Source organism: Wyeomyia smithii, chromosome 3, assembly GCF_029784165.1.
Source record: "Wyeomyia smithii strain HCP4-BCI-WySm-NY-G18 chromosome 3, ASM2978416v1, whole genome shotgun sequence".
Lineage (NCBI taxonomy): Eukaryota > Metazoa > Arthropoda > Insecta > Diptera > Culicidae > Wyeomyia > Wyeomyia smithii.
Window position 1 is genome coordinate 13,524,889 of NC_073696.1, and position 23,415 is coordinate 13,548,303.

The following is a 23,415-nucleotide window of genomic DNA, read 5'->3' on the forward strand; positions in this document are numbered from 1 at the left end:
CGCTATTTGGCCACTTGGATGACTAATGGCCGTTCCTGGTCGAGTTCTTTGCTATGCCGCAGGCTAGGTTTCGGAACCATTCCCGGAACCGATTTTCGGAACTCGGCCAGTAGTGGCCAATAGACGTTCTAGTGGCCAAATACCGATCGCTAACAAAAAAAGTGTCCTGATTTCTAATTCCGACCAGATGGTTTGCCTACCGCGTACCCCTTGGCGACATTTTCCAAATCAATTGTACCCCTGGCTTAAAATGTTCTCGCAGAGCGGGAGAGAATAGTAGTAGATCATGCTGTGGTAGCCTAGTACAGGCTTTAAATTGAACTATGGTTTGTTCAGTCATGTTTTAAGAGCAAGTTTGAACATTAAATGAAATATTATAAAGAAAAATTACCTTGTCTGCCATTACTGATTTTTCTATTGCGTACCCCCTGAAGGATTTTGCGTAACCCAGATTGAGAACCACTGTTCTAGATGTTCAAGCGGTTCGTCGGCGTTTTCAAGTGAATCTGACATTGCGCAAGAACGATGATGATAAAAAAATAAAAACAAGCAAGCTCGCAGAAAAAATATATTACGTTACTGATAATATCAATAATCGGTTTAATCGCTGGGTCTTTTTCAGGTAGTTAAGTGGCACGCACTAGAGCTAGACGATGGCCAATAATACCAGCACTACCGATCGAATTGCTTCTATTTATTTTTACAAAATGAAAAGTTAGCATCGTATTAAGCATGAGTGGAATTTCTGTTAACCAAAGCTATTGTGATGTTAAGCATATGTTTGTTTATCGCTACTTCAAAGTGAAAATCTGTTAGACTTTACATGAAAATTTGTTCTTTTTATTGTTTACGTTTTTTCACCGTGAGGTTGCAAACTGCTTAGAGAATGAAACCAAACAGCAATAACGGTTCATTTCAATCTAAAACGAGAGGTTGCTTACAACAGATTGAAAAATATTTTTTATTGATGAATCTAAATAAATTTTAATTTAAAATAAACAAATTCTTAGGTAGTAACAATAAACATTCTATATCGATTCAACATTTAGTTTAAAACGACAAGCCAGATTAGTTTCCAACTAAAATGATAATTTGAAATTATTAAATCCCAATTTAAAGCAATATTTCTTGTTCATACATCAACCAAAAATGTGTTAGAAACAAACCAGTCAGATTTTCCTCCGTGTATGTAAAATAACAGAGATTTTTCAGGCTTTTTTTTCGATAGAGAGATTATGACTATGATTATGAGTCTAATAGTAGAGTTTTTCAATTCATGATGTGCTAGCTGACAGTATATACTGTTACGCTCAGGCGTGTGTAATGTATTTTTGTTAAAATCTTATTTATTTTTGAACACAATTTCTACATAGTTTTATGAAACTTTGGTCAAAAGTGTCGCTTGGTAGAATTCATTCCAATATTTATTGTTACGTTTTCGAATAGAATTTAAAAGTTGATTTCCTCAGCCCGATGTAAATATTCAATCGTTTCAAAAAATTTCGCGAGATTTGAGTAAAGCGTAATTTATTGTTTTCAGTGTAGTTTACACGGGAGTAACCATTAGTTTCCTACCACACCTTTGTATAAAAACATTGAATCATATTGCGTGACGTGAGAAAACATCGCATTCCTCCTCCTGTTGTCTTCGCTGTCCTTACCTTGTTTGTCGCTGATAGAGTACATCAAAAAGAAGCAAAAGTCTCCGCGCGACGACGACGACGGTAGTAGCAAAAGCAAAAGCCACATTCTCCATCTTAAGTTTTCTTCGCGGTGTGTCGCGACTGTGATGTGCAGAAAGTAATTTCGCGAAAATTAGTGCTTACAGTTGCAATTCGGCGGTAATGCATTCTTCGTCAACTTGTAAAACTCTTTTTCCCTAGGATTGTGGTGTCATTTTGCAGCATTCAAGTGGCTGATGTCAAAGTGCAACGATTATCGAAGCGCTAAAAGTAGTCTGTGAAATTGTGTAGGCTCAGGAGCTCTGAAGGAAAATCAAGGGATAGTTACAGTGGAAGAATCATTTTCCGTGTTGCTGTGACTCGAGCTGCCCTGGATTTATAGGTGGAGCTGCTTATGATTCAGAGTAAAGTTAATCTGCACTCGCTGAAAGATCCGAAGGAAGCATCTATAAATTCGATTGGTTTATGTGTCCAATGAAAAGCAGAACGCGGTTCTGGATGACGAGTGGAAATGTAAGATAGCAAACTATTCTCTTTACGTGGGTTAAGCTGTGCGTTCTGGTGTCGCAACTGTAAACATAAAAATATCGATTTTTCACTGAACTGCTAAATTTGTATACCCAATTGTAAGCTGATTCATTCTTGGTTGTGTTTCAAAGGTAAACAAACATAGTTGAATGTTTGCATAGTTTAAAACAATTGTTCCAGTGAATCCTCCTGTTCGCATTATTGAATTTTTCTTCACTGTGCTGTTGCCCGGGACAGTGCTGGGCAGCAGGTTAAAAGAAGATAGCTAATAAGGGTGCATTTTCTGAGAGTGTGTGTGGTTACTATGAAATTGACGATGAAAAGCGAATATTGAAATTCTTTATTTGTACCTTTTATGCTGCATCCATCTTATGCAGTTTCGACGAGTTCGACAGTGAGTACTGTTGCTCAACGAGTTTCGATTTCGTTGATTACGTTTTTGTTTTGTTTTCCGTTTTGCCTTCATTATTATACAGTATAAACAAACAGCAAAAACTCAGTAAAATACAACGTTTGAACGATTTTTCCGTGGGAAAAACCTTCAATAACAGTTTTTAATCGTATATACATATTCATAAAACCATGAATATGGTGTATGATATGTTCCTCTTGAAGTGACCAAATTTGCAGTATTCATCACCGGAATAATTTTCTGTGTTTGAGTAAAGAAAAAAACTTGACAGTTTCCCCAACTTAAATTGGAGTTCAAAGTAAACTTATTCGATAACTTCGTTATTCTGCAATCTATTTCTTATATCGTATCAATCAATGCAGTTGTCAATTATGTGAATTTTGGGCCCAACAATAGGTTACCAAATTGATTCAACATAAATTGCTAAAACTAAATTATGGGTTCTACAAACATACACGCCATAACATAGGTAAACGTTAGAAAAATAATCTCAAAAAAGTATTACGCTGAGGTCTAACTCACCCAATAGTCACACATCAATCTTGGTATCTTCTGAATCAGCCGCAACGCATAATAATCATTGATTGTAAGGTCAGATTAAGTGTCCGAGTAAGTATCATCTCAAGAAGATAGGCAAACTTGATGAAAATAAATGTCGCCTTTCTGGCATCAAAAGCGAAACTTCAGAACATCTACTCTGCGAACGCCGAGTAATAATACAACGCAGATTGCGTACCTTCGGTAAGGGACACATATAACCTACCGAAATTTGCAGGGAAAGTCCAGGTTAGGTTATAAACTTCATACGAAGTGCGTTGCCCAACTGGGATAAATGTGCAATGTAGCAAGGACATCAACTCGCCAAATAATGATGTACCTGCTCGTACGCACTTAGAGTAAGTTGAAGCATACCACAATAGATCAATGGTCGCATTGGTTCAGTCTTCTACAAGGAAAAAAAGGTCAAATCAACACTTGCTTAGATGAAGTTATTCTTTAGTATAACTCAACAGTTAATCCGAAATAAAAAAAAATTCAAATAATTATCTTTTTCAGGGCCGCGGCCGTCGAGGAGCCTGACCTGTTCAATGGGCTGGAGATTACCGAAATGGACGAGTTAAACATGGAGAACGGGGAGGAATATGTTTTTATTCCGTCGGACAATGAGAACGACGAAGAGAATGGCAGCGGTGGCGATCACGATTCGTTGGCAAGTCAATCGATATTTGAGCGCGCAACAGTTCCTGCCGTTTTGCATTCGCAGGTTGTTCAAAGGATAGAGGTTAAGGAAGGAAATGGTACTAGAATGAATTCAACCGATGTTAGTACGGAGACGGTGCTTCCACGAATTGATTTGGCCACTTTGCTGCAAAGAACTGTCGGCGATGAAACTGATAGTGAAACGGAAGAAACTGCACGCGCCGTAGAAAACATGAAAATGTCAGTTGGATCTCAAGTATCTAAAAAACATGCAAACGACAGCTTCGTAGTACGCTATGATTTATCGTTAGACACACAAGCTTTATTGAGTATTGGTCAGTCAGAAATAATGACTTTGGATCCAACAGTAAACGATTTTGGAATAATGATCAAAGAAGAAATTGACATCGAGGAAGCAGTTGTTAATTTTCCTGAAGAAGAAGCGGAAGATGTTACAGCTCCTCATTTACAGGATGAAATTATTGACCATGATGAACATCACTTGGGCAGTGAAGTAATTACACTTGATTCCGATGCTGCTGAGAGCGAAGCTGAAGAAGACTGTGTTTTAATGTCTTTGATAGAACAGTGTCCCGTTCCTATCAAAGAAGAGGGACCTCATGAAGACAGAACTCCTGTAGAAAATGATCACGCCTACACTTCGCAGACTGAAGAAACCACTGGAGCTGCTGTGAAAACTGACAAGCAACTCAACATTCAAACGCTTGTTGATATATCCAAACAATTATTAGAGGAAGATGATTCTCCTGTGTGTAATATAGATGAAACGCTTAAAAGTATTGCAACAATTGAAAAGCACGTTAATTCACTTAAAGAAAAAATTCTATCACATCGTGAAATAAACACTTCTATTACTGTGCAGGGAATGACTTCCAATGAAACACTACCTGCTAATTTTGAGCCAGTTACTCCAGCTGAACCTTTACCTAGTGATCAAGATGTTTCTGAACCCGTACTTCCTGCTGACACTGCGAATTTGGGGCAAGATATGAACGAAGCAGATAATCTGTCGGTAGTACTTTCAGAGAATTGCTCAGAGCGACTAGAGTGCAACTCTGTATCCGACTTGGCCATGTCCGCATCATCAGACGTCAACGAAGTTGTATCAACTATACTTATGGATGATAATATCCCGAAAAGATTATCCACGGATAGCGATGCCGATATTTCGTCTCTCGAAGATGTTATGACGAATAACTTATCAAGAATATTATCCCCACACCGTTCAGAACCACTAGAAGCAGTTAATGATATCCAAGTGGAGATGAACTGCGATCAAGTAGGTGAAACTATTGAGGTTGCTCAGTGTGGAGCACCGTCTGCGGTAACAGAAATTGAAACTGCCACTGTGGAAAAATGCAACGCTGATGGTATTGAAAACGGGGATGAAGCAGAACAAAGTGACAAAACCATCAACAAAAAACAATTGTTTATTGCCAGTATCGATGATTTAATAGCATATGGTGAAATTTTCGCCAACGAATGTCAAATTTGGGGCAATAAAATAAAGAAACATCAGAAGCAACCTGAACCTGCTGGTGAAACAGATAACACATTCGAAGGAAAAGAGACTTCAACAACAACTGACGAATCTAATCGATTTGAAGTATTCGTTGCTAGACTCACAGAAAGTATGCAGCGTCTTTCTTCTACCGAATGTCCCCCTAAAGATTTTCCATTAACCGTAGGAAAGGTTAGTGTTTCTGTTCAAACTGAAAAACGAAAGCTTTCAGCGAAAGTTTTGAATGAAAAGTACAAGCAGCGATTGCTTAGCTCTTTAGCAGCTGTCGAGGCCGTCTACAGTGATTCGTCAGTTGGTGAGGAATCTTATGCATCCAATGATGGGGCAGATTCTTGCGATTCTGTAAACTCTGCCAGGCCTGACCTTGATTCTGACGATGAGGCCTTCGAAAGACGGCAAAATCGGAGAAAAAATAAACGTCTAAAGCGAGAGAAAATGCTTTCAAGAGATTTCACCGAAGGATCTGAAAAAGAAACTAAAGATGAAAAGGACGATGCTTCTGAAGCAGACGTAAACCCTGCTAGGAAACGTAATGTCAATCGCTTAAAAAGTACTGATTCGTGTGATGTTGGCAATAGAGAACGGGAGGACTCATCGGAGCCTGATCTTTCTCAGTATTTGATTCCTAAAACTCCACTCTCATCTGCTATTGGAACAGTGGAAGACGATATTTCGGTCAAAAATGAACCATATTCAGAGAACGACTCCGAACCGGTCTGCAGGAAGCGTATTATTCGCACTGACAGTGTCGATTACGGCAATGATGGAGACGATGAGGGTGGAAACGAATCAATCGTAAGAATGGAACAAGAGGATAATTTGGATCCATCGGTGAAGCTTGAATCATCGTTGAGCATATCAGCTTTGCAAAATACGAACAGCGAACAAAAAATGGTTGAAGAGAATGACGAAGCACGCAGCAGTAGAGATAGTGAGGAGCAATCGGACAGTGAATTATTAGACGATGTATTGCCACCGGTAGATGATATTTTGTTGGATGTGGATGATATACTACCCGCTGCGGAAGGCGTTGTACAGGATTATCTTGTAGAGGAAGAAGTCCGAACAGAACAGGACGTTATGGAGCAAAGAGACGTCATAAAGGTGGCACCAGCAGAAGAGTCAAAGAAAGTTGAAAGCAAAAACATCACAGAGGATGATCAGAAGGATGGAGAATGTGGAAATGAAAAGGAAGATTTGCAGCCAAACTTGGACGAGATGACTGAATCAGAGCTTGAAGAATATTATGATAATTTACGTGAAAAAGAAATTGACAAGTTATGTAATCTAGACAATTTAGAAGTGGCTAGAAGTGCATATCCACCAAAACCACAGGAAGTGAAAAAGAAGCCAGTTGTAATCAAGAAGAAGAATCATGTCATTGAAGACATATTGAATGATGTGGAAATGCACCACGAGTCAGACGAAAGCGATAGCGACACTGAAGTCGTGGAGACGGAGGAACTGTTTCTGCAAAAATGCAACGAAAATATGAAAAATCAAATGCTGAATCAGCTTAGCAGTAGTGACAGCGGTAATAACTCTGGCAGCGATGACAGCATTGTAGATGCACTTCGAAAAGATGTAGACGGTGATTCTGATGATTCCGCAGGCTCGATTCTAATGGAGAAGTTCTTGAAAAGCCTGAATAAGGACCACCACGGGAGTGATGAAGAAGAGGAGGAGGAAAAGAAAAGTAATGCGAGTGATCAAGAGGATAACAATGAAGTGGATTCTAATAATGAAAAGAAGACTCAAGCATCTGAAAAATGTGACATACCGAAAGAAAATGAACAAAACTTTATTGATGAAAGCATAGAACCAGACGACAATGAGGAAGCGATGGAAAAGTTGAAACAACGGCTTCAAAAATCAGCTCAAACAAAAGATGAGTCGAAAAAAGTTAGTTCGGATGAAAAATCTGACAAGGAAAAATCAGGAGAAAGTAAGATAAGTGGAAGTAAAACTACAATCATTGATCCAATCGATAAGCAATTGTTTAGTAAGAAAATGTTTCGAGAAGTCGATGAAACATTGCAAAAGGATCGCGACAGGCGTATGCCAGGCAAAGAAAATGGTTCGGTTACTGATCGCTCGGAACGAATTGCAAGTGAGGATTCTGATGTTGAACTACTGGACGTATCGATGTTCCAACCAAAGCGAAAGCTTAAAGAGAAACCATTAGAAAGCTTTGATTTCAGTGTTACGGCTAAGCGAGGCACTCAGATAAAAAGGAAAGATGTGAAAGAGGATGACTGTATTAGCCTCAGCTCTGAAAGCGAAGCCGAGGTAGAAGAACCTAAAGATGAAACGGAGGAAAAGGAGAATAAACAGCGAAAAATTCGCACTATGCTAACCCAAGATCAGCTGGCTGACGAAACCAAGACTGCTCAGAAAGATGAGGAAATACGAGTGTCCAGATTGAAAAAGAAGAATGACCACTTGAAGAAATTTCTGGCCACATTCAAACCTGGGCCAGATGAAAGCAATCTTGTATTGGATTATGATTCCAAAACCAATAGTCCAATTTGTGTACACCCTGATATTGTTAAATTGCTCAAACCACATCAGCGGGAGGGAGTTCGATTCATGTACGACAATACATATGGCAGTATAGATTACATCAACAAGCACCCGGGCTCTGGATGTATTCTTGCACACTGTATGGGCCTTGGTAAAACTCTACAACTTATCACAGTGTTGCATACGGTGATGCGATACCCTCAACTAAAAACCAGAAGAGTGTTGGTGATTTGCCCTAAGAGTACTGTGATGAATTGGAGCGATGAAATTCAACATTGGCTTGGTTCACTTAAAAGCGGTCCTCGTCTGAAAGTTTTCTATTTCCCCGACAACAGCGACGTAAACGATAAGCTAAAAGTGCTCAGCGATTGGTACTCTTCCACGGCAAACCGGTGCGGTTGTATGCTTATTGGTTACGAAGCCTTCCGCGTTCTGGTTAACTACGAGAAGCGCAAGAGGACCCCGTCGAATATCCTAGCAGCAAAAGCCGCTTTCGTAAAGAAAAAGGTAGACGAATATCTGCTCAACCCGGGTGCGGATCTGGTCATCTGCGATGAAGGGCATCAAATTAAAAATAAGAAATCTGCCATAAGTGGAGCGGTATCACAAATTAAAACTCGCCGAAGAATTGTGCTGACTGGAACACCTATTCAGAACAATTTGAAAGAATGTGAGCATTAATCTTAGCGATTTAGTTGAAAGTCTTTATGGTGTACTTTGTTTTATTTCAGACTACTGCATGGTGAATTTTATTAAGCCATCTTTCCTCGGGAGCGACAGAGAGTTTAACAATTTGTATGCGAATCCTATCAAAAATGGTCAACATAAGGATTCCGATAGTCGTGCCATTAAAATTATGAAACAAAGATCATATGTACTGCACAACAAATTATCAAAGTTTGTTCAGGTGTGCTCGCAGTTTATTAAAAACAGAAAATCCTCAATAACCGTGCATTTATCGCTTTATCTTACAGAGGCGAGAGGCCGGAGTGCTGAAGGAGTTCCTACCGGAAAAGTTTGAGTATGTGTTGTTCGTTCCACTAACGCCCGTACAAGTAAGTCTTGCTCGATGCGACTTCGTTCTCCACTTTTATTGGGGCCATGCTAGAAATTATTGAAATTACTCTGCAATAACCATCATTAAACTATTTTAGGAAAAAATGTACGAAGTATTTCTGCAAATGAATGAATACATTACGCCTGCTGGTGAAAACATCGCAGAGGGAGCAAGAGGCAAAAAGTTTAAGCTACTAGCCGATTACACTTCCCTCAGAAAGGTGAGTGAAATTGTTTTATTATTCGGAAATTAATATCTTACGGATGACTTTAATTCGTACAGATTTGGACCCATCCTAAAGTTTTGGAAAAAGCATGGGAAACGGCAGTTCAAGAGAAAACCAAACGGGACGCTCGGTTCCGTTTGACATCTACACCGGACTCAGACGACGATCGCCCTGATGATTACAACGACATTTCCTCTGGAGCTCTTTCGGTCACCAACGATTGGTGGCGGAGACATCTGGAAGCCAATGATCTGGAATCACTTTATCCAAGCGGTAAACTACGGGTTATGTTTGAGATATTGAAACAATGTCACGAAAGGGGAGAAAAGTGTCTAATTTTCTCTGCATTTGTTGCTGTGTTAAACGTGGTTGAACACTTTATGGCAAAGATACATAACCAGGGAAAGGATCCAGCGGCTGATGTGTATGGCTACAGCGCATTTAAGGGCCCGTGGGAGCCAGGCATCGATTACTACCGCTTGGATGGTAAAACGCAGAAAACTATCCGCCATAGAATGATTACATCCTTCAACGATCCTTCAAACAAACGAACAAAGTGTTTCCTAATTTCGGCAAAAGCCGGTGGCCAAGGCATAAATCTGATTGGAGCAAACCGAGTTATTATTCTGGACACCTCTTGGAATCCGTCTAATGACCAGCAGAATATTTTCCGGATATTCCGATTAGGACAGAAGAGAAAATGTTTCGTTTACCGGCTTTTGGCTATGGGGACAATGGAAGAGAAGGTGTATTCAAGATCTGTCACTAAACAGGCAATGAGTTTTCGAGTGGTCGACGAGCAGCAAATCGATCGACATTACAGTTTTTCAGAGCTAGCTGAATTGTACAGTTTATCAAGGGTAGCAGATCAAGTTCGGGAAACACCCATACTTCCAGCGGACGATTTGTTAGCTTCATTATTACGAAATTATCCTGCGTGTGTATTTAAATATCACGAGCATGATTCGCTACTTGAGAACAAACCAGAGCAAGATCTGAGTGAGGAAGAGAAGAAGGAAGCGTGGGCTGCTTACGAGCGTGAGATACAGAACAACGAGAAACCATCGTATTTGGGAAATTTGGGAATGATGCCTGGTTTTCTGGGAGCAGGATTTCCCGGACCACCAGGTTCCGGTATTGGACCCTATCCACCGATGAACTATCCTGGACTCTCAGGAACTTTGGCTGATATGTATCGAAATGATTTCGGTTATGGCTCTAGTATGAATAGGCTCATGTACCCATATAGCCAGCAACCGTTCCCAATGATAAATGATCCGAGCTATTCGTCAATCATGGGTAAACAACCGTTTCCCAATTTTAATTTGCCTGGTTCATCGAGTAGCATTCCGGACTTTGCATATCCTTCTGCAATGAACGGCCAAGGGGCACCCGGGACAGCTAGCTATAACTCGACAGCAGCGTTACAAACACTTTTAGATCTATACGCCAAATCCATGTCCGGTGGAATGAGTTCCAGTACCATAACAACCACTACAGCAGCCCCAGTGGCTGCCAGTACTTCGGCGTCGTCAGTAGGCGTTTCGCCGTACAATGCGCTGAGCTCATTGAAACAGTTCAACGGGTTTCCTCCACCGAATCCTCCAGGTGTTAGTCCCAGTCTATCACTTCCTTCTCCACAGCATCCTCCACCTCCTGCAGTAAGCTCACAAACCCCAGCAACCTCAAACAACGCTGCCCTTATTAATATGCTCAACGAACAGCCTATGCCAATGTCATCGGCAGCTTCTTCCGGTCCGTTTTCACATCTAAATTCTCCTCTACCTGCTCCCTCCATTCCAATACCTCCGCGAAGTACTCCTAGTACAACAGTAACGACAATGGCAATGCCCTTACCAGTATTAACCAGCTCCACAGTGGTCAAAAGTGTTGCTCCAAGCATCAGTGCCGCATCGAACCCACCTGTTTCAATGCAGCAATTGGCGAAATCTAGTGGACCATCGGCACTACCCATCACCAAACATGGAACAAGTGACAATAACCCAGGTAACGCAAAACCAATTCCATTAACAACTACAACGATAGTAGCCAGTGATGACGATGATGTGGATGACGATGGTGTCCCTCGGCCGCATATAATTGTACGAGATCCTTCGTCGATAAATGCAACAGGGCAGGCTAAAACGCAGGACAAAGATAAAGTAGTAAAAAAAATCAATATGGGTATTGTCTATCCAGAAGAAAAAAATCAGAAAGATCAGTCCAAAAATATAATGTTAGGTGCGAAGAGTATAACTAACTTAACAAAGCCGACGATAGCTGTAAAAAATGTAGAAAGTATGAAGGCGGCCGTCCCGACTGCAACCACATCTGGAAGTAACTTGAAAACCGTTTCGCCAGTGCTCGCCCAGCCACGCCCTGGATCTGTCAGTAGCAAACCCATGCGTGCTTCACCCATGCAACTAACGCATCAAAATCTCACTAAACCACAACAACCTACTGCTGTACATCATCCCATGGTTCGTGTACCACCGGCAGGAAGCTCGCAGAGTATAATCCAAAAGCAACCGTCTGCGCCACAACGGCAACAGGTGCCGGTGATTACCAGTGCCAAATCGTTGCAAATGTCTTCGGTGAACTCTCAAGCGACTCCTTCGCCCGGATCTTTCAATCTACAACAACGACCACCAAACCTTTCACCAGTAACATCCAGCTCTTCCACGGTTCTACCCAGCACTAGTTCAACAGCATCCCTTCCGCGCGGTGCAATTGCGGCTCAGCAACTCCGGGAACTGCAACAGCGAATGAATATAAACAGCAACTCAAGTACTAATCATTCACCAGGTCAACCTAGCAATTTAGTTGTATCCAAACCGAAGAAAACTGCTGCTCAAATAATTGCTAATAGACAAAGATCGTTGGGTGCCGTGAAACAACAACAGCAGCAGCAACAACAACAACAGCAAGTACACCCGGGAGGACTTTTTGCGTCACCTGCCTCCAAATTACTAAGCGTTAATCAGAGGCAGCAAAAATCACCTATTAACACAGTTGCAACCAGCTCTTCTCCACGAATTACAAAAACCGCTTCTCCGTTATCGGACAGCGTTAGTATTACCAAAATTACCAGTACTGGTCAGCGGATAGCAATGAACAATCCGTCTATTAGTTCAATCAGCAATACTAATAGTAATTCTCCCAACATCAGTCCTGCTCTTCTAAGCAGTAGTATAGGAAGAAAGCAGGATCTGGTTATTACTAAAACAATTCCTGGTGCTGCTACAGTGCGAAAGGTAGTTTCCGGACCGAACATGATCGTTAAACAGCACATGGCGCCAGTCGCAAAACGAAGCTTGTAAGCATGATCGCTTAGGTCCTGGTAGAAGTTTAAACTAATCGTTCATAATTGTTTCTTCCAGCCCATCGGTAACGCCAGCGATGAGGAATACAGCAACAACGTCAACAACACCCGCGACAGCGATGAATTCAACGATGGGAAGCACTGGTAGCGTGAATCGAATTATTTCGACCGCCGCAAACAGCAGCAGTGGTAACAGCATTACAGTACGAAAACGTAAAGCCCCCGAACCAACACTAATAGATAGCCTGAAGGCTAAAAACAATTCCATCACCATCAGTGAGGTTCGGTCGATCTATCAACCACCGGCTGCCAAGAAACCTAATCAGGTATTTTATTCCGGTTGTATTTCACAATCCGATCTTTGTTGACAATGTTCGGACAAATAATTAAAACTGCCAATAACCACAAAAATCAATTCCTTGTAGATGTTTTTCATGCAATTTAAATTGCGATATCTTGAAATATACCTACTGATTGTGTTTATTTTTTCTTTTATTTTCCAGGGTACACCAGCACAAGCACAGAAACGGTTAGGAAGTGGTATCACGATCACGCCTAGAAAACCAACAAACCAACAGGCGCAACGTAAGGAATATACAGATATTTTGATAAGATAGCATAGAGCAATTCCACGGAAAAAAGGATTAATTTTTATCATGTTTTATCAAAAAACTAGTTCTAAGTTCGAAAATGTTTTTTGCTAAGAAATTATAGTGTGGAATTACTTTATACTTACAGTTGTGATGAAGAGGGTATCCCAAAACAACGGTCACTACATCGATTTGTTTCTTTTTTACAGAAAATGTCGAAGTGGTGGAGATTGAATGAACCCCAACGTCAGCATCCAGCAAGTCGATTAAAGAATAAATGAATGCAATATCCTCCTTACGTCCTGGAAATAGAAGGCTTGCTGGGATGCGTTACCAGTACAGAGCACTTTCCTGTTAGGTTAAAGTGGGGAGCGAGTAAATCCTACAGGAAGTCCAGCGGAGTACCAGTTTAAGAGCATATTTTAAGCAACATTAATACAGGAAACCAAAACTAATTTAAAAATAACTGTACAACATAACTCGCTTGAGAACGATTTTCTTCCTGGTGAATATCTACAAATTAGTGCAAGCGAAAATTTGTGTACGTCGTTTAGAGCATATAAAAGCTATAAAAAAAGAAATCGTCGCACAATAATAACAGCAAATTTTAGTTGTGACATATTACTATTTTCGAAACTAAATAACTCAGCATGTTTTACCAGGCGAATCGTTTCGAATAGAAACAAATTCTACGATGACAGAACTGTCAGCCTCTTGTACATATATGGTTCAAAAACTAGCCAACCACTATTTATTTAAATTTTTAAATTATTTGTGGCAGAAAATCAATCAATGTGAAAAAAAATTAGAAAAAAATCGGTTTATATAACTGTGAATAGTTACACAACGATTGATGTTCTCTTCATCATAGTAATTAAGATCTAGAAAGTGTAAATAGTGAAAGATACAATTTAAAACACTGAAGAAAGGGAATCGTTTACTTTTAAAATGGCAATACATTATGTACATTTGTTAATAGCATTTGTGATTCCACGGAAGGTACTGATAATAAACATGATTTAACTTGTGATACAGAAAGGTTCAGCCTTTTATTTCACGTCCAGTTTAGAAGAGCTCAACTAAAATGACGCTTCCGATGTTTCCGCAGATAGCGAACGTGGACAAAGTCTTTTTCACAAATATCACATTTGGCAGTCCGTTCCGTACCGTGACCCTTTTCGTGAATCAACATGTTTGTCCGATTGGAGAACTCACGGTTGCAGAAATGGCACGAGTACGGTTTGACGCCACTATGCGTTAGCAGGTGCCGTTTGTGGCCGGAAGCATGAGCAAACCGCTTGGAGCAGTATTTGCATTCGTATGGTTTCTCGCCAGTGTGTACCCTTGCATGTACTTCCAAATAATTTGGAGTCTTGAAGCGTGCCAGACAAATCTCACACTCGTACCTAGCATCCCGCTGTTCCGATGGACTAGCGTGCAATTTCATGTGAGTTTGCAGGTTTCCTTTACTGAAAAAATGCTTCTGGCATATGGAACATTCGAATCGCTCGCTTTGGTCGTGTACCTTTTCGTGATTCGTTAACGAACTGTGCTGCATAAAAGTTTTCCCACATCGTGTACACTGGTAGGGTCCGATTACGTCCTGAACTACACCGTTATGATATTTTTGCTCGTGATAGCGAAGCATAATTCGTTTGACGAAAGTTTTGCTACACTGTTGGCATTGGTACAACTGGTCAATAGTGTTGCCTAATTTATGCCTTTCGAATGCCTCCTTACTCGAGTAACTGTTGAAACAGATTCCGCATTCAAACTGCTTAGAACCTTTACTTAAACGGTCTGGTTCATGAACTTGCTTCGAATGGCGCATGAGTTGATCTTTAGTAATGAATTTTTGTCGACATCCGCAGCATTGATTCGTAGCAAGTCTCCGAATTGTACGTATTTGCCGATCCAGAAACCTTTCTCGGAAATGTCTAGCCAGGGATGTTTTATTGGAGTACCGTTTGAAGCATATCTCACACTCGTAAGGTTTCGCTTCGTCGCTAGTTACTCTACTGGCTGTGTGATCCGCTAGTGAATGTTGTTTCAGCCGATCCAAGCTGTCGAAGTCCTTTCGACAGCCACAACAGCGGTGATCGGTTGGAGTTTTCTGCTCTGGCACTCGCACACCGACTGCCGATATCGCCATCCGCTTGTGACGATTGAGGGATGTCTTTTTAAAGTACCTCTTGAAGCATATATCGCATTGGTACGGCTTTTTGGTGCAGTCGTTGGTTTTTTCCGGTTCATGAATTTTTTTTATATGGTCTGTTAATGCTTCAACAGTTTCGAAATCCGCCCTACAGGCGCAACAGGTTGTAGATAGTACGGGAGATTGGATAGCTGTAACCCGTGTTTCTTCGCATGGTTCCACTGGAATATCATCTTCTATATCATCGCTGGTGCTATCGCGGTCTTCTTCATTATCTGTATCCTTAGCGCAAGATTCGTTTTTGGCGATGTTGTCTTGCGAGCTCACAATTTGTCGTAATTTTTTGTCAGATTTTTGACATTGTTTAATGATAGAGTATGCAATGTATAAACCTTCAACACACCGTTCGCAGCAATTTTTGGGAAGCAAATCAGTCTGGTCAATCTGAAAAGGATATACAGCTAGCGCAACACATATAACATAAGATGTAAAAAAATTACCTCGACTCCGGCACAAAATGTAATCATCTTCTCTATAGTTACGCTTTCTGTTTCATAGCTGATAGGAATAAGATCCTGCTTCGAATCCTGAGCACAGACACGACAGCAACTGTCCATCGTAATCTAGAGATCAACATCAATGTTCCAACAGCAACTGCAGGCGACGACGCCACGAACTAGACTTGAAGGTTATGTTATCACTGTCAGCTGATTGATTTCTCTTCTCATGTTCAATAAAATAAAGAGTTGAGAGAGCGTTCGAATGAATATCATATAATGAATGAAATGAACATGCAAGTTTTCATTGTGCCATCTGGTCTTATCAGATTTAAAAATCGAATTTTTTCGCCTTAATAACTTTATTCCAGTATGCGTTACTATTGCAAAGCCGGAATGACATTCAAATAGTAATTCGGGGGAGGAGATTTGAAATACCTACAGCGATTGTTTGAATAAATTTTACATTAATCCAAAAATTTGAAGGTCGCAGAGTTTGCAAATCTAGAATTAATGATAAATTAACATACAAATTATATAAACTTTATTCGCTTGTAGATCAATTGTTGAATAGCAGTTATGTCTAACAATCGTCATCGGTAAGAAAATTTAGTTCCGGGTTTGAGTCCGGTGAAAATCGTAATGAGTAGTTTGAAAGTCTGGTCCGGTGTCTCAAACAAACATGACCGCGTTATTTTAGTAAAAAAAATCGATGACAAAACTCATTAAAAGCTGTGGAAATATATCAAAATTACGTAAAATAGATAAAAAAAAGCAAATGAAAAAATACTTAAATTCAACTTAAAAAAAATAGGCGCGTTTTAAACATGAACTCAGACACAGTTTTCGAAACCGACTCTATGTAATTTCCTTTTTCTTCTGGAGCTTGCATTCTAACAACAGTTAAATGTTTTCTCATGATGACTTTCATTTCCACCTGCTATTGAATAAAACAAGCATTAACGTATACCGATGTAATATTATATGTTTGCTTCTTTTGGTTGCCTAGCAAGTTCTCATTTATCACTGGGATCCTGACCATTCACTGTTAGACAGCAAACTGTTCTGCGGGCTGTGCAAATCGCATAAAACACCTTAACGGGGTTTCAAAGCCATCAGTTTAGTATAGGTCACTGAGTTAATCAAGTGTTTAGGCTGATACTCCTAGTTGAACGGACAATGGCCCCAATTGTGCTTTACCATTTCCCAATTTCGGCACCCTCTAGGTCGGTTCTGCTGGTGATGCGCAACCTTGAACTAGACGTTGAGGTATGTAAAAGTCATAACTGTTATGAGTCATGCTAAATAGTCTCTGCTTAAATTATGTAGATGATTTGCATTGAAATACTCGATGAATGATCGGTAAATGTTATGCAACAAATATAAAGTAACTTACCAGTTATTTGATTTCAGATTAAAATTCTCAATCTTATGGCTGGTGAGCATATGAAGCCAGATTTCCTTGAAATAAATCCCCAGCACACAGTGCCGACTATCGTTGACGATGACTACATTCTGTGGGAATCCAAGGCAATCGTAACGTATTTAGTGGAGCAGTACAAACCGGACTGTGAACTATATCCCGCTGATCCGAAAACGCGTGGTATCATAAACCAGCGTTTGTATTTTGACTCGACTGTTTTGTGGGCACGAGTATTTTCGGCAATAGCTCCAATAATGCGCCAAGGGGCCACCAGCATACCGCAAGACAGAAAGGACGCTATTAAGGATGCACTGAAAACTTTGAATGATTACCTCGACGGCCAGGACTGGGTTGCAGGGGACAATTGCTCTGTAGCTGATCTGTGCCTGCTTGCTTCTGTTTCAACCCTTGATGTAGAACAGTATATCAGAAGAAATGAAAAAAAAACACTAATTTTTGTTTGAATTTCAGAAACTCGGAGTTGATCTGAACCAGTTTGCGAACATCACAGCTTGGTACGATCGCTGCAGTACTCTACCTGGCTACGACGAAAACAACGAAGGCGCTACCGGTTTTGGTAACGCCATAAAATCAAAGCTAGAAGAGCCATTTTAGGCGTATTTCACGTTAACTCGACGTTTACATTTATTAGTCAATTTTAAAGCTAATGTAAGTTACAAAATATCCGTACTAAACATACAGAACTTGTTTTTTTCTTATGTTTGAAAAATACACCAGGACAAAACCAACAATATTGATTCAAACTTAACTGAAGAAACATTTTGAGAACTATCGGAAGGTATATGAACCCCAATTATATAATTAAAGGAATAGTAATGGAATTTCCAATAATCAACCAGGTGACCATCTGCAATAGTTCACATCAATCAGACCTGCAAAAATAACTGTTCCGTGAATCAATAATTTATTATAAGAACCAATACTCACACGTACCTACGATGTCCATATAATAACAGTTAAAACAGCAAAGAGAATACTCATATATGTTTCTCTACCGCGAGGAATAAAATCCTGAATTTGTTTCAACAATAAACAAAACAAAAAAACATTGAAAACCACTTTTATTGATTTTTCGCTTTCGAACACCAAGTTATTGGTTATCTGGAAATGACCTGAAAATAAAATTGAATTACTAAACGGTACGCGCGATTTCCACTAATTCTTTGGTGTCTACCAGTGTCACATTGCTTTTAGGCAGGTTGGTTCACTCTGTAGTAGTTACACTAAGAGCAAATTACTAACTTAGCTAAGATTGTAAACAACAATATTTTACGTTCAATCTGATAAAGCAATGGAAAAAAAAAACTTTTTTCTAAGATCGAGGTTTCTGCCATTTTATCAAAATGATAACCTTAGTCAGTAACATTACAACCAAGAAACGCGCATCATTCTTCACCAGTACTACTTTCGTTGAACCTACAACCAAACCGATAACATCAATGCACGAACTCACCTTTTTTCGATAAATCATTTTGCTGACTTTTTTTCTCTCTTGGACAGTCGCTTTACATGACTGAATAAGACATTACTAATCTGCAAGGGAAAACAAATGCTGTGAATTGGTTCAACCATTTCATTTAACATACCGTAGTTAATGATATTGTTCAACATTTCCTATTTCTTTTGCTGCGACGAAGGCCAGTAGGTTCAGCTTCAGCGGTTCGACGCCTCATGGCGCGTGTCATTATCGGTTCTCTTCCCAGGAAAGGAGAGCTGGACACTACTTCCACTACCACTGGTTGAGCTTTGGCCGTGCTTGTCGCCACACTTGAACCTTTTAAAATATCAGCTTCGAAGATTTCATAAGAAGTAGGTTCTACGACGCTCGTATCCTTTGAATCGATGGCTGGGACTGATTTGAGCTCTCCAGTGTCACCAATCGGATCGTATTCGATCAACGAGCATAATGTGGTATCGGTTTCGTAATCCCGCGAAGAAACATCCATAATCGGTTTCTCAAGGGCGGTTGAATTTTCTTCAGCTGAAATGAAATGAAATATGCACTATGAAATTAACCGTTTAAGGTTTTTAATAATAAACAAATACCGTGTGAAACATTGCGTGAAACTTTCGAATCCAAGGGCCGAGCGGTATCTTTGGCAACTACGTCAGTGGCTCGCTGTTTAGTTATGTTCTCGGTGCGTAACTTGTTTTCTTCAAGTTCACGCAATAGTTCTACTTCCGCTACAGTTACAATTATACGCGATGGCTCCCGTATTTTTGATTTAAACTTCATACGTTCTTCTGCGATAATACTCGTCGATCTAACACTGGACACTTCGTATGGATCTTCTCCAAAAATAGAAGAAGCGTTTTCATCAAGGTCTAACCTCTTGACAAAAATAGATGATTCTTCTTGGGTAGAAACCTCCTCGTTGGACAATTCGTCTGATGAGTTGAGGTTATGATAATCTTCATTGGTTGAAAAGATTAATTGGGAATCAGCCCCCGATTCAAACTGTGAATCTATTTGACTGTATGACACACCAAAAAGTCCCATTTCCAGACTATTAGTTAAGCCTTTCTTTTTGAATTCTAACCAAGCTAACTTTTTCTCCAGCTCAGTTAAATCTTTTTCAGTTTTATTGTCCAGCATTATCTCATGAGTGTGATAGCGGTAGATCAGCTTGTGATGTTTCCACAACAAAACGGATAATAGATCATCTTCAGCGGGAGAAGGGTTTTCGCGAGCAGCCATGTCAACACGCTCAAAATGGTACAACTCTTCAAGCTCCGCCATACTGTAATTTCGGTCAACTTGTTTCTTGTCCGCTACCCGATGACTCGTTGCTTCTTTGGTAACTGCCCGGGAGTAAACTTTTTCTTCCATTGTGTGCTGTAAGAAACATTGAAATTAAAAACACAAAAACACTTCGTACATACCATAGTTACTTACAATTGCTAGTAAGCGATAAATATAACAGGTCTTCGTTTGACCCAGACGATAGATTCGAAAGATTCCTTGCTGATCAACAGCAGGATTCCAGGAAGTATCTAAAATAACAACCCGATTGGCTCCAACTAAGTTTATGCCTTGCCCGCCGGCCTTAGTGGAAATCAAAAATACGCGTGTAACGCGATTGTTTAAATCGTTGAATTTTGTAACCATTTCGTGACGTGTCGATTTAGCCGTACCTCCATCAATGCGGTAATAATCTATTTCCGGACGCCATGGTCCACGAAAATTCGTTAAACCATGGAGAGCAGCTTTCGGATTTGTAGCTTGCTCATCGATTTTCTTCATGAAATGCTCCACCATGTTAAGAACCATGACAAAACCGGAAAATATCAGACACTTTTCTCCACGTTCTTGACACATCTTGAGAATTTCGAACAGTAACAACATTTTATTACTCGGGAAAATTGATTCCAGGTCATCTGCACTGATGAATTGTTTCCACCAAGCGTTTGTTATGCAACGCGTGTTGTCGTCATCGCTTGCATCTTCGTCTTCGGAACTGCTGTCAAAACCACGGACAATGCGCTTTTTTGGGATAACACCATATTTTCTCTGTGGAATAAAAGCATTCGAATTAGAAGAAAGCTTATCTATACTTTCAACTGATCACCTTCATAGCATTTTCCCATGCACGCTCCAGTACGATCGGATGAGTCCAAATCTTCCGTAAAAAAGTATAATCCTCCAGTAAGTTCAAACCACCAACATCCCGTCGAAACGGATTTCTACGCAGGTACTCTTCGTATAAATCCTCCTGCACCGGTGTTAAAGGTACATAAATCACGTAGTCATATTTCTTAGGTAGAAAATCCTTCAACACAGAAAATTCTTTCCGGTGCACGAACGCCATAAGGTGTTTATGGAGTATGTATGACTTCATTTTCATTAATTTTATTTCACCGGGATTAGAATCTTTGTGCTGCCCGGCTATGATTGGTCTAGCGTAGTGTTCGTTGAACTCGCGTTCACTGCCCAAATAGGCTGGTTTTACAAAACTCACCATACAGAAGTACTCTTTAAGATTATTCTGAATTGGTGTACCAGTTAAGATGATTCTCCGTTTTGTAGCGACTTCTGCTATTGCCAGATTAGTCATTGATTTTCGGTTTTTTATCATGTGACCTTCATCAAGAATGATCACGTCAGCCCCGGGATTGATCAAATACCGACGAACTTCAGCGCGAATACGGTCGGATTGGCGCTCTCCATGCTTGTTCTTGGCGTCGTAGAATATCAAGGATCGGTAAGCTTCGTAACCAATCAGCAAACAACTGGCATTCTTACCAGACACATCGTGAAACCTTTTCAACACTTCCATTTTTTTATCAATATTGCTGCAAGCAATAAATGCGATATGAAAGAAACGTTCCGTGCAACTTTAACAATACTTACGAACTATCCGGAAAATATGAAACATGCAGATGCACACTGCAATCGACATCCTCGAGCCAGTCTCGAAATTCTTGATCCCAATTCATTACAGTGCTTTTAGGACAAACTACTATGATCCGCTTAGTGTTCGTTTGTGGATAGCTGATTACCGTGTTAATCAAAGCAATTACTTGGAGCGTTTTGCCCAGACCCATGCAATGCGCCAAAATACAACCGGATCCCTTCGACAACTTACTGTCCGATACGCTGCCGTAGCAACATTCGTACATGAATTTCACCCCTTCCTTTTGGTGAGGTTTCATTTTTGCTACCAGTTCAGGATGCACTCTAATAAAAGTTTTCTTTTCTTTATCATAATCTAAAATAAGCTGATTGAGAGTTAACTTTGTACCATAACGTAGTAACTGCTGCTCCAAGTCCTGACTATTCTGGCAAACTTTCTTTACGCGTGAGCTTTCTTCCCGAATTGCTCGTTGTGTAACCCAAGATAAGTCATTGGCACGGAGGCGCATTTCTATTTCTCTTTTCATCAATGTTAGCTCTAGATTTTCCGTTTTATTATGCGTCTGAACGCTAAATCTTGGAATATGTGGAACACTGTATTGGATCTCATCTGGTGTCGGTTTTCGATTGGGATTTGGATCAAAATGAGTTACAAACTTAGAATCGACCGAAATCGTACCTAACTTTGCATCAACGATTTTGGATGACGATGCCATAAACTGGTTGTAATATTTAATTTCCGTTTTTGAATCATCTAACTTTTTAGATTGCAGATTTTCACAAAGTGATGTTACTCCTGCTGATCGATATTCCTCAGGTTGCGATTTGGGTATTTTTGAAAGAGACACATGGCCAGTATCGTTGGTCTCTAGTGTCTGACTAGATTCATCCGTGGCGCAGCGGTTTATCAATTGCGTTGAAGTATTTCTGCGTCTAATATCACATGATTGGGGTGCGAATATGTCATCGTTAATTACCGAATCTGCCTGCGAGTTTTCTGTAACATCCTTAGTCATATTCAGGAACATACAAGGTTCAGTAGAAATTATCTCATCACTGATTGCCGAATCAAAACTCGAAGATTCTTTCTGTGTTCGGCTATTGATGTCCCTAGACGGATGATCATTTGGGGTTGTTGTTGTTGTAGACGGCACGTCCATGGCCAGCAATGGGTCAACGTGGGCAATATTCGAACACTGGTTGTAAGTTTCGCATAAAGTGTGTTTATTTTCACTACTAATGAGTCCTTCTAGGACTGTATTTAATAAGCCTGCAGATACCTCGGGCGATTTATCTACTGCCATTGCAAAATTATAACAAGCTTCCACTTTTACGGGTTGTGAAAATAAAGCTAGGGTTGCCAAATAAGTTTCTAAATAAATCACAAAAGCAGAGATGCCAGATGTTTTTGAAAAATGTCTGCAACTTCTCGAAAAACCGAAAAAATCTACTTGAAATCTGAGAAAATCTGCGGAAATATAAGGAGCCTCTGACAAAAATCTGCTGAAACTGTGGAAAATCTGCGAATCAACAAAAATCCAGGGGGCTCTTGTGGCTGTCAAACTCCATACATTTTCCATCTACCACTCATTGATTCTGGTACCAGCGTTTCTGGTACCCACTTTTTGGTTGGTTTGCCCTAAAACAAGTGAAATAGAGTAAACGTTCCATTTTGTCGGTAGATTTATTCTCGAGTAAATGTCGTTTTAGATGAAAAAAAAAAAAAAACAAGAGCTCAACATTTGTTTTCAGTACAATGTGCACTTTCAATGAATAAGATAAGTTTTGCAAGCATTTGAAATGAAATATTACTGCCGTGATGAATTTATGACTGGTAGGCAAAATGTTGACGTTTATAGGCTCCTGCAAATATCTGGACTAC

The 23,415-nt window shown here is 40.1% G+C and overlaps 4 protein-coding genes across 6 annotated transcripts; 2 read left to right on the forward strand and 2 right to left on the reverse strand.

Annotated features, from left to right (window-relative positions):
• Positions 1–1,672: 1,672 nt before the first annotated feature.
• LOC129728029 (transcriptional regulator ATRX-like) lies at positions 1,673–14,121 on the forward strand. 2 transcript variants are annotated; one of them, XM_055686391.1, is made up of 9 exons: positions 1,673–2,195; positions 3,679–8,558; positions 8,620–8,795; positions 8,863–8,943; positions 9,043–9,165; positions 9,228–12,487; positions 12,552–12,819; positions 12,997–13,078; positions 13,293–14,121. In XM_055686391.1, coding segments are annotated over exons 1-9 (8,901 nt in total). In that variant the 5' UTR covers positions 1,673–2,193; the 3' UTR covers positions 13,322–14,121. The 2 variants fall into 2 exon arrangements, with proteins under 2 accessions (XP_055542366.1, XP_055542367.1); XM_055686392.1 differs by lacking the exon at positions 1,673–2,195 and adding an exon at positions 2,246–2,341.
• On the reverse strand, positions 14,102–15,909 carry LOC129728040 (zinc finger protein OZF-like). Its single transcript, XM_055686406.1, has 2 exons — positions 15,739–15,909; positions 14,102–15,682 (listed from the first exon to the last, which is right to left on the reverse strand). Exons 1-2 carry the CDS (start codon positions 15,853–15,855, stop codon positions 14,159–14,161), a joined length of 1,641 nt encoding a protein of 546 aa, XP_055542381.1. The 5' UTR covers positions 15,856–15,909; the 3' UTR covers positions 14,102–14,158.
• Positions 15,910–16,765: 856 nt separating this feature from the next.
• On the forward strand, positions 16,766–18,202 carry LOC129728048 (glutathione S-transferase 1-1-like). Of its 2 annotated transcripts, XR_008728618.1 has the most exons (5): positions 16,766–17,004; positions 17,149–17,571; positions 17,630–17,827; positions 17,897–17,957; positions 18,019–18,202. XR_008728618.1 is itself a non-coding variant. In XM_055686416.1 (3 exons), exons 1-3 carry the CDS (start codon positions 16,915–16,917, stop codon positions 17,771–17,773), a joined length of 657 nt encoding a protein of 218 aa, XP_055542391.1. In that variant the 5' UTR covers positions 16,766–16,914; the 3' UTR covers positions 17,774–17,828. The 2 variants fall into 2 exon arrangements, 1 of the variants encoding a protein (XP_055542391.1); XM_055686416.1 differs by lacking the exons at positions 17,897–17,957; positions 18,019–18,202 and having other exon boundaries at positions 17,630–17,828.
• LOC129728030 (transcriptional regulator ATRX homolog) lies at positions 18,111–22,859 on the reverse strand. The gene is made up of 7 exons (XM_055686393.1): positions 21,531–22,859; positions 20,749–21,472; positions 20,076–20,690; positions 19,226–20,015; positions 18,766–19,160; positions 18,633–18,712; positions 18,111–18,291 (listed from the first exon to the last, which is right to left on the reverse strand). Exons 1-5 carry the CDS (start codon positions 22,835–22,837, stop codon positions 18,784–18,786), a joined length of 3,813 nt encoding a protein of 1,270 aa, XP_055542368.1. The 5' UTR covers positions 22,838–22,859; the 3' UTR covers positions 18,111–18,291; positions 18,633–18,712; positions 18,766–18,783.
• Positions 22,860–23,415: the final 556 nt, after the last annotated feature.

Coding starts and splice junctions, on each gene's coding strand:
- LOC129728029 (XM_055686391.1), top strand. Junction 12,820..12,996: donor CTGCCAAGAAACCTAATCAG/GTATTTTATTCC, acceptor TTTATTTTCCAG/GGTACACCAGCACAAGCACA. Junction 13,079..13,292: donor AACAAACCAACAGGCGCAAC/GTAAGGAATATA, acceptor TCTTTTTTACAG/AAAATGTCGAAGTGGTGGAG.
- LOC129728040 (XM_055686406.1), bottom strand. CDS start 15,855: ATGGACAGTTGCTGTCGTGTCTGTGCTCAGGATTCGAAGCAGGATCTT. Junction 15,683..15,738: donor CATTTTGTGCCGGAGTCGAG/GTAATTTTTTTA, acceptor TATCCTTTTCAG/ATTGACCAGACTGATTTGCT.
- LOC129728048 (XM_055686416.1), top strand. CDS start 16,915: ATGGCCCCAATTGTGCTTTACCATTTCCCAATTTCGGCACCCTCTAGG. Junction 17,005..17,148: donor ACCTTGAACTAGACGTTGAG/GTATGTAAAAGT, acceptor ATTTGATTTCAG/ATTAAAATTCTCAATCTTAT. Junction 17,572..17,629: donor CTTCTGTTTCAACCCTTGAT/GTAGAACAGTAT, acceptor TTTGAATTTCAG/AAACTCGGAGTTGATCTGAA.
- LOC129728030 (XM_055686393.1), bottom strand. CDS start 22,837: ATGGCAGTAGATAAATCGCCCGAGGTATCTGCAGGCTTATTAAATACA. Junction 21,473..21,530: donor TCATATTTTCCGGATAGTTC/GTAAGTATTGTT, acceptor TATTGCTTGCAG/CAATATTGATAAAAAAATGG. Junction 19,161..19,225: donor TTCACGCAATGTTTCACACG/GTATTTGTTTAT, acceptor ATTTCATTTCAG/CTGAAGAAAATTCAACCGCC.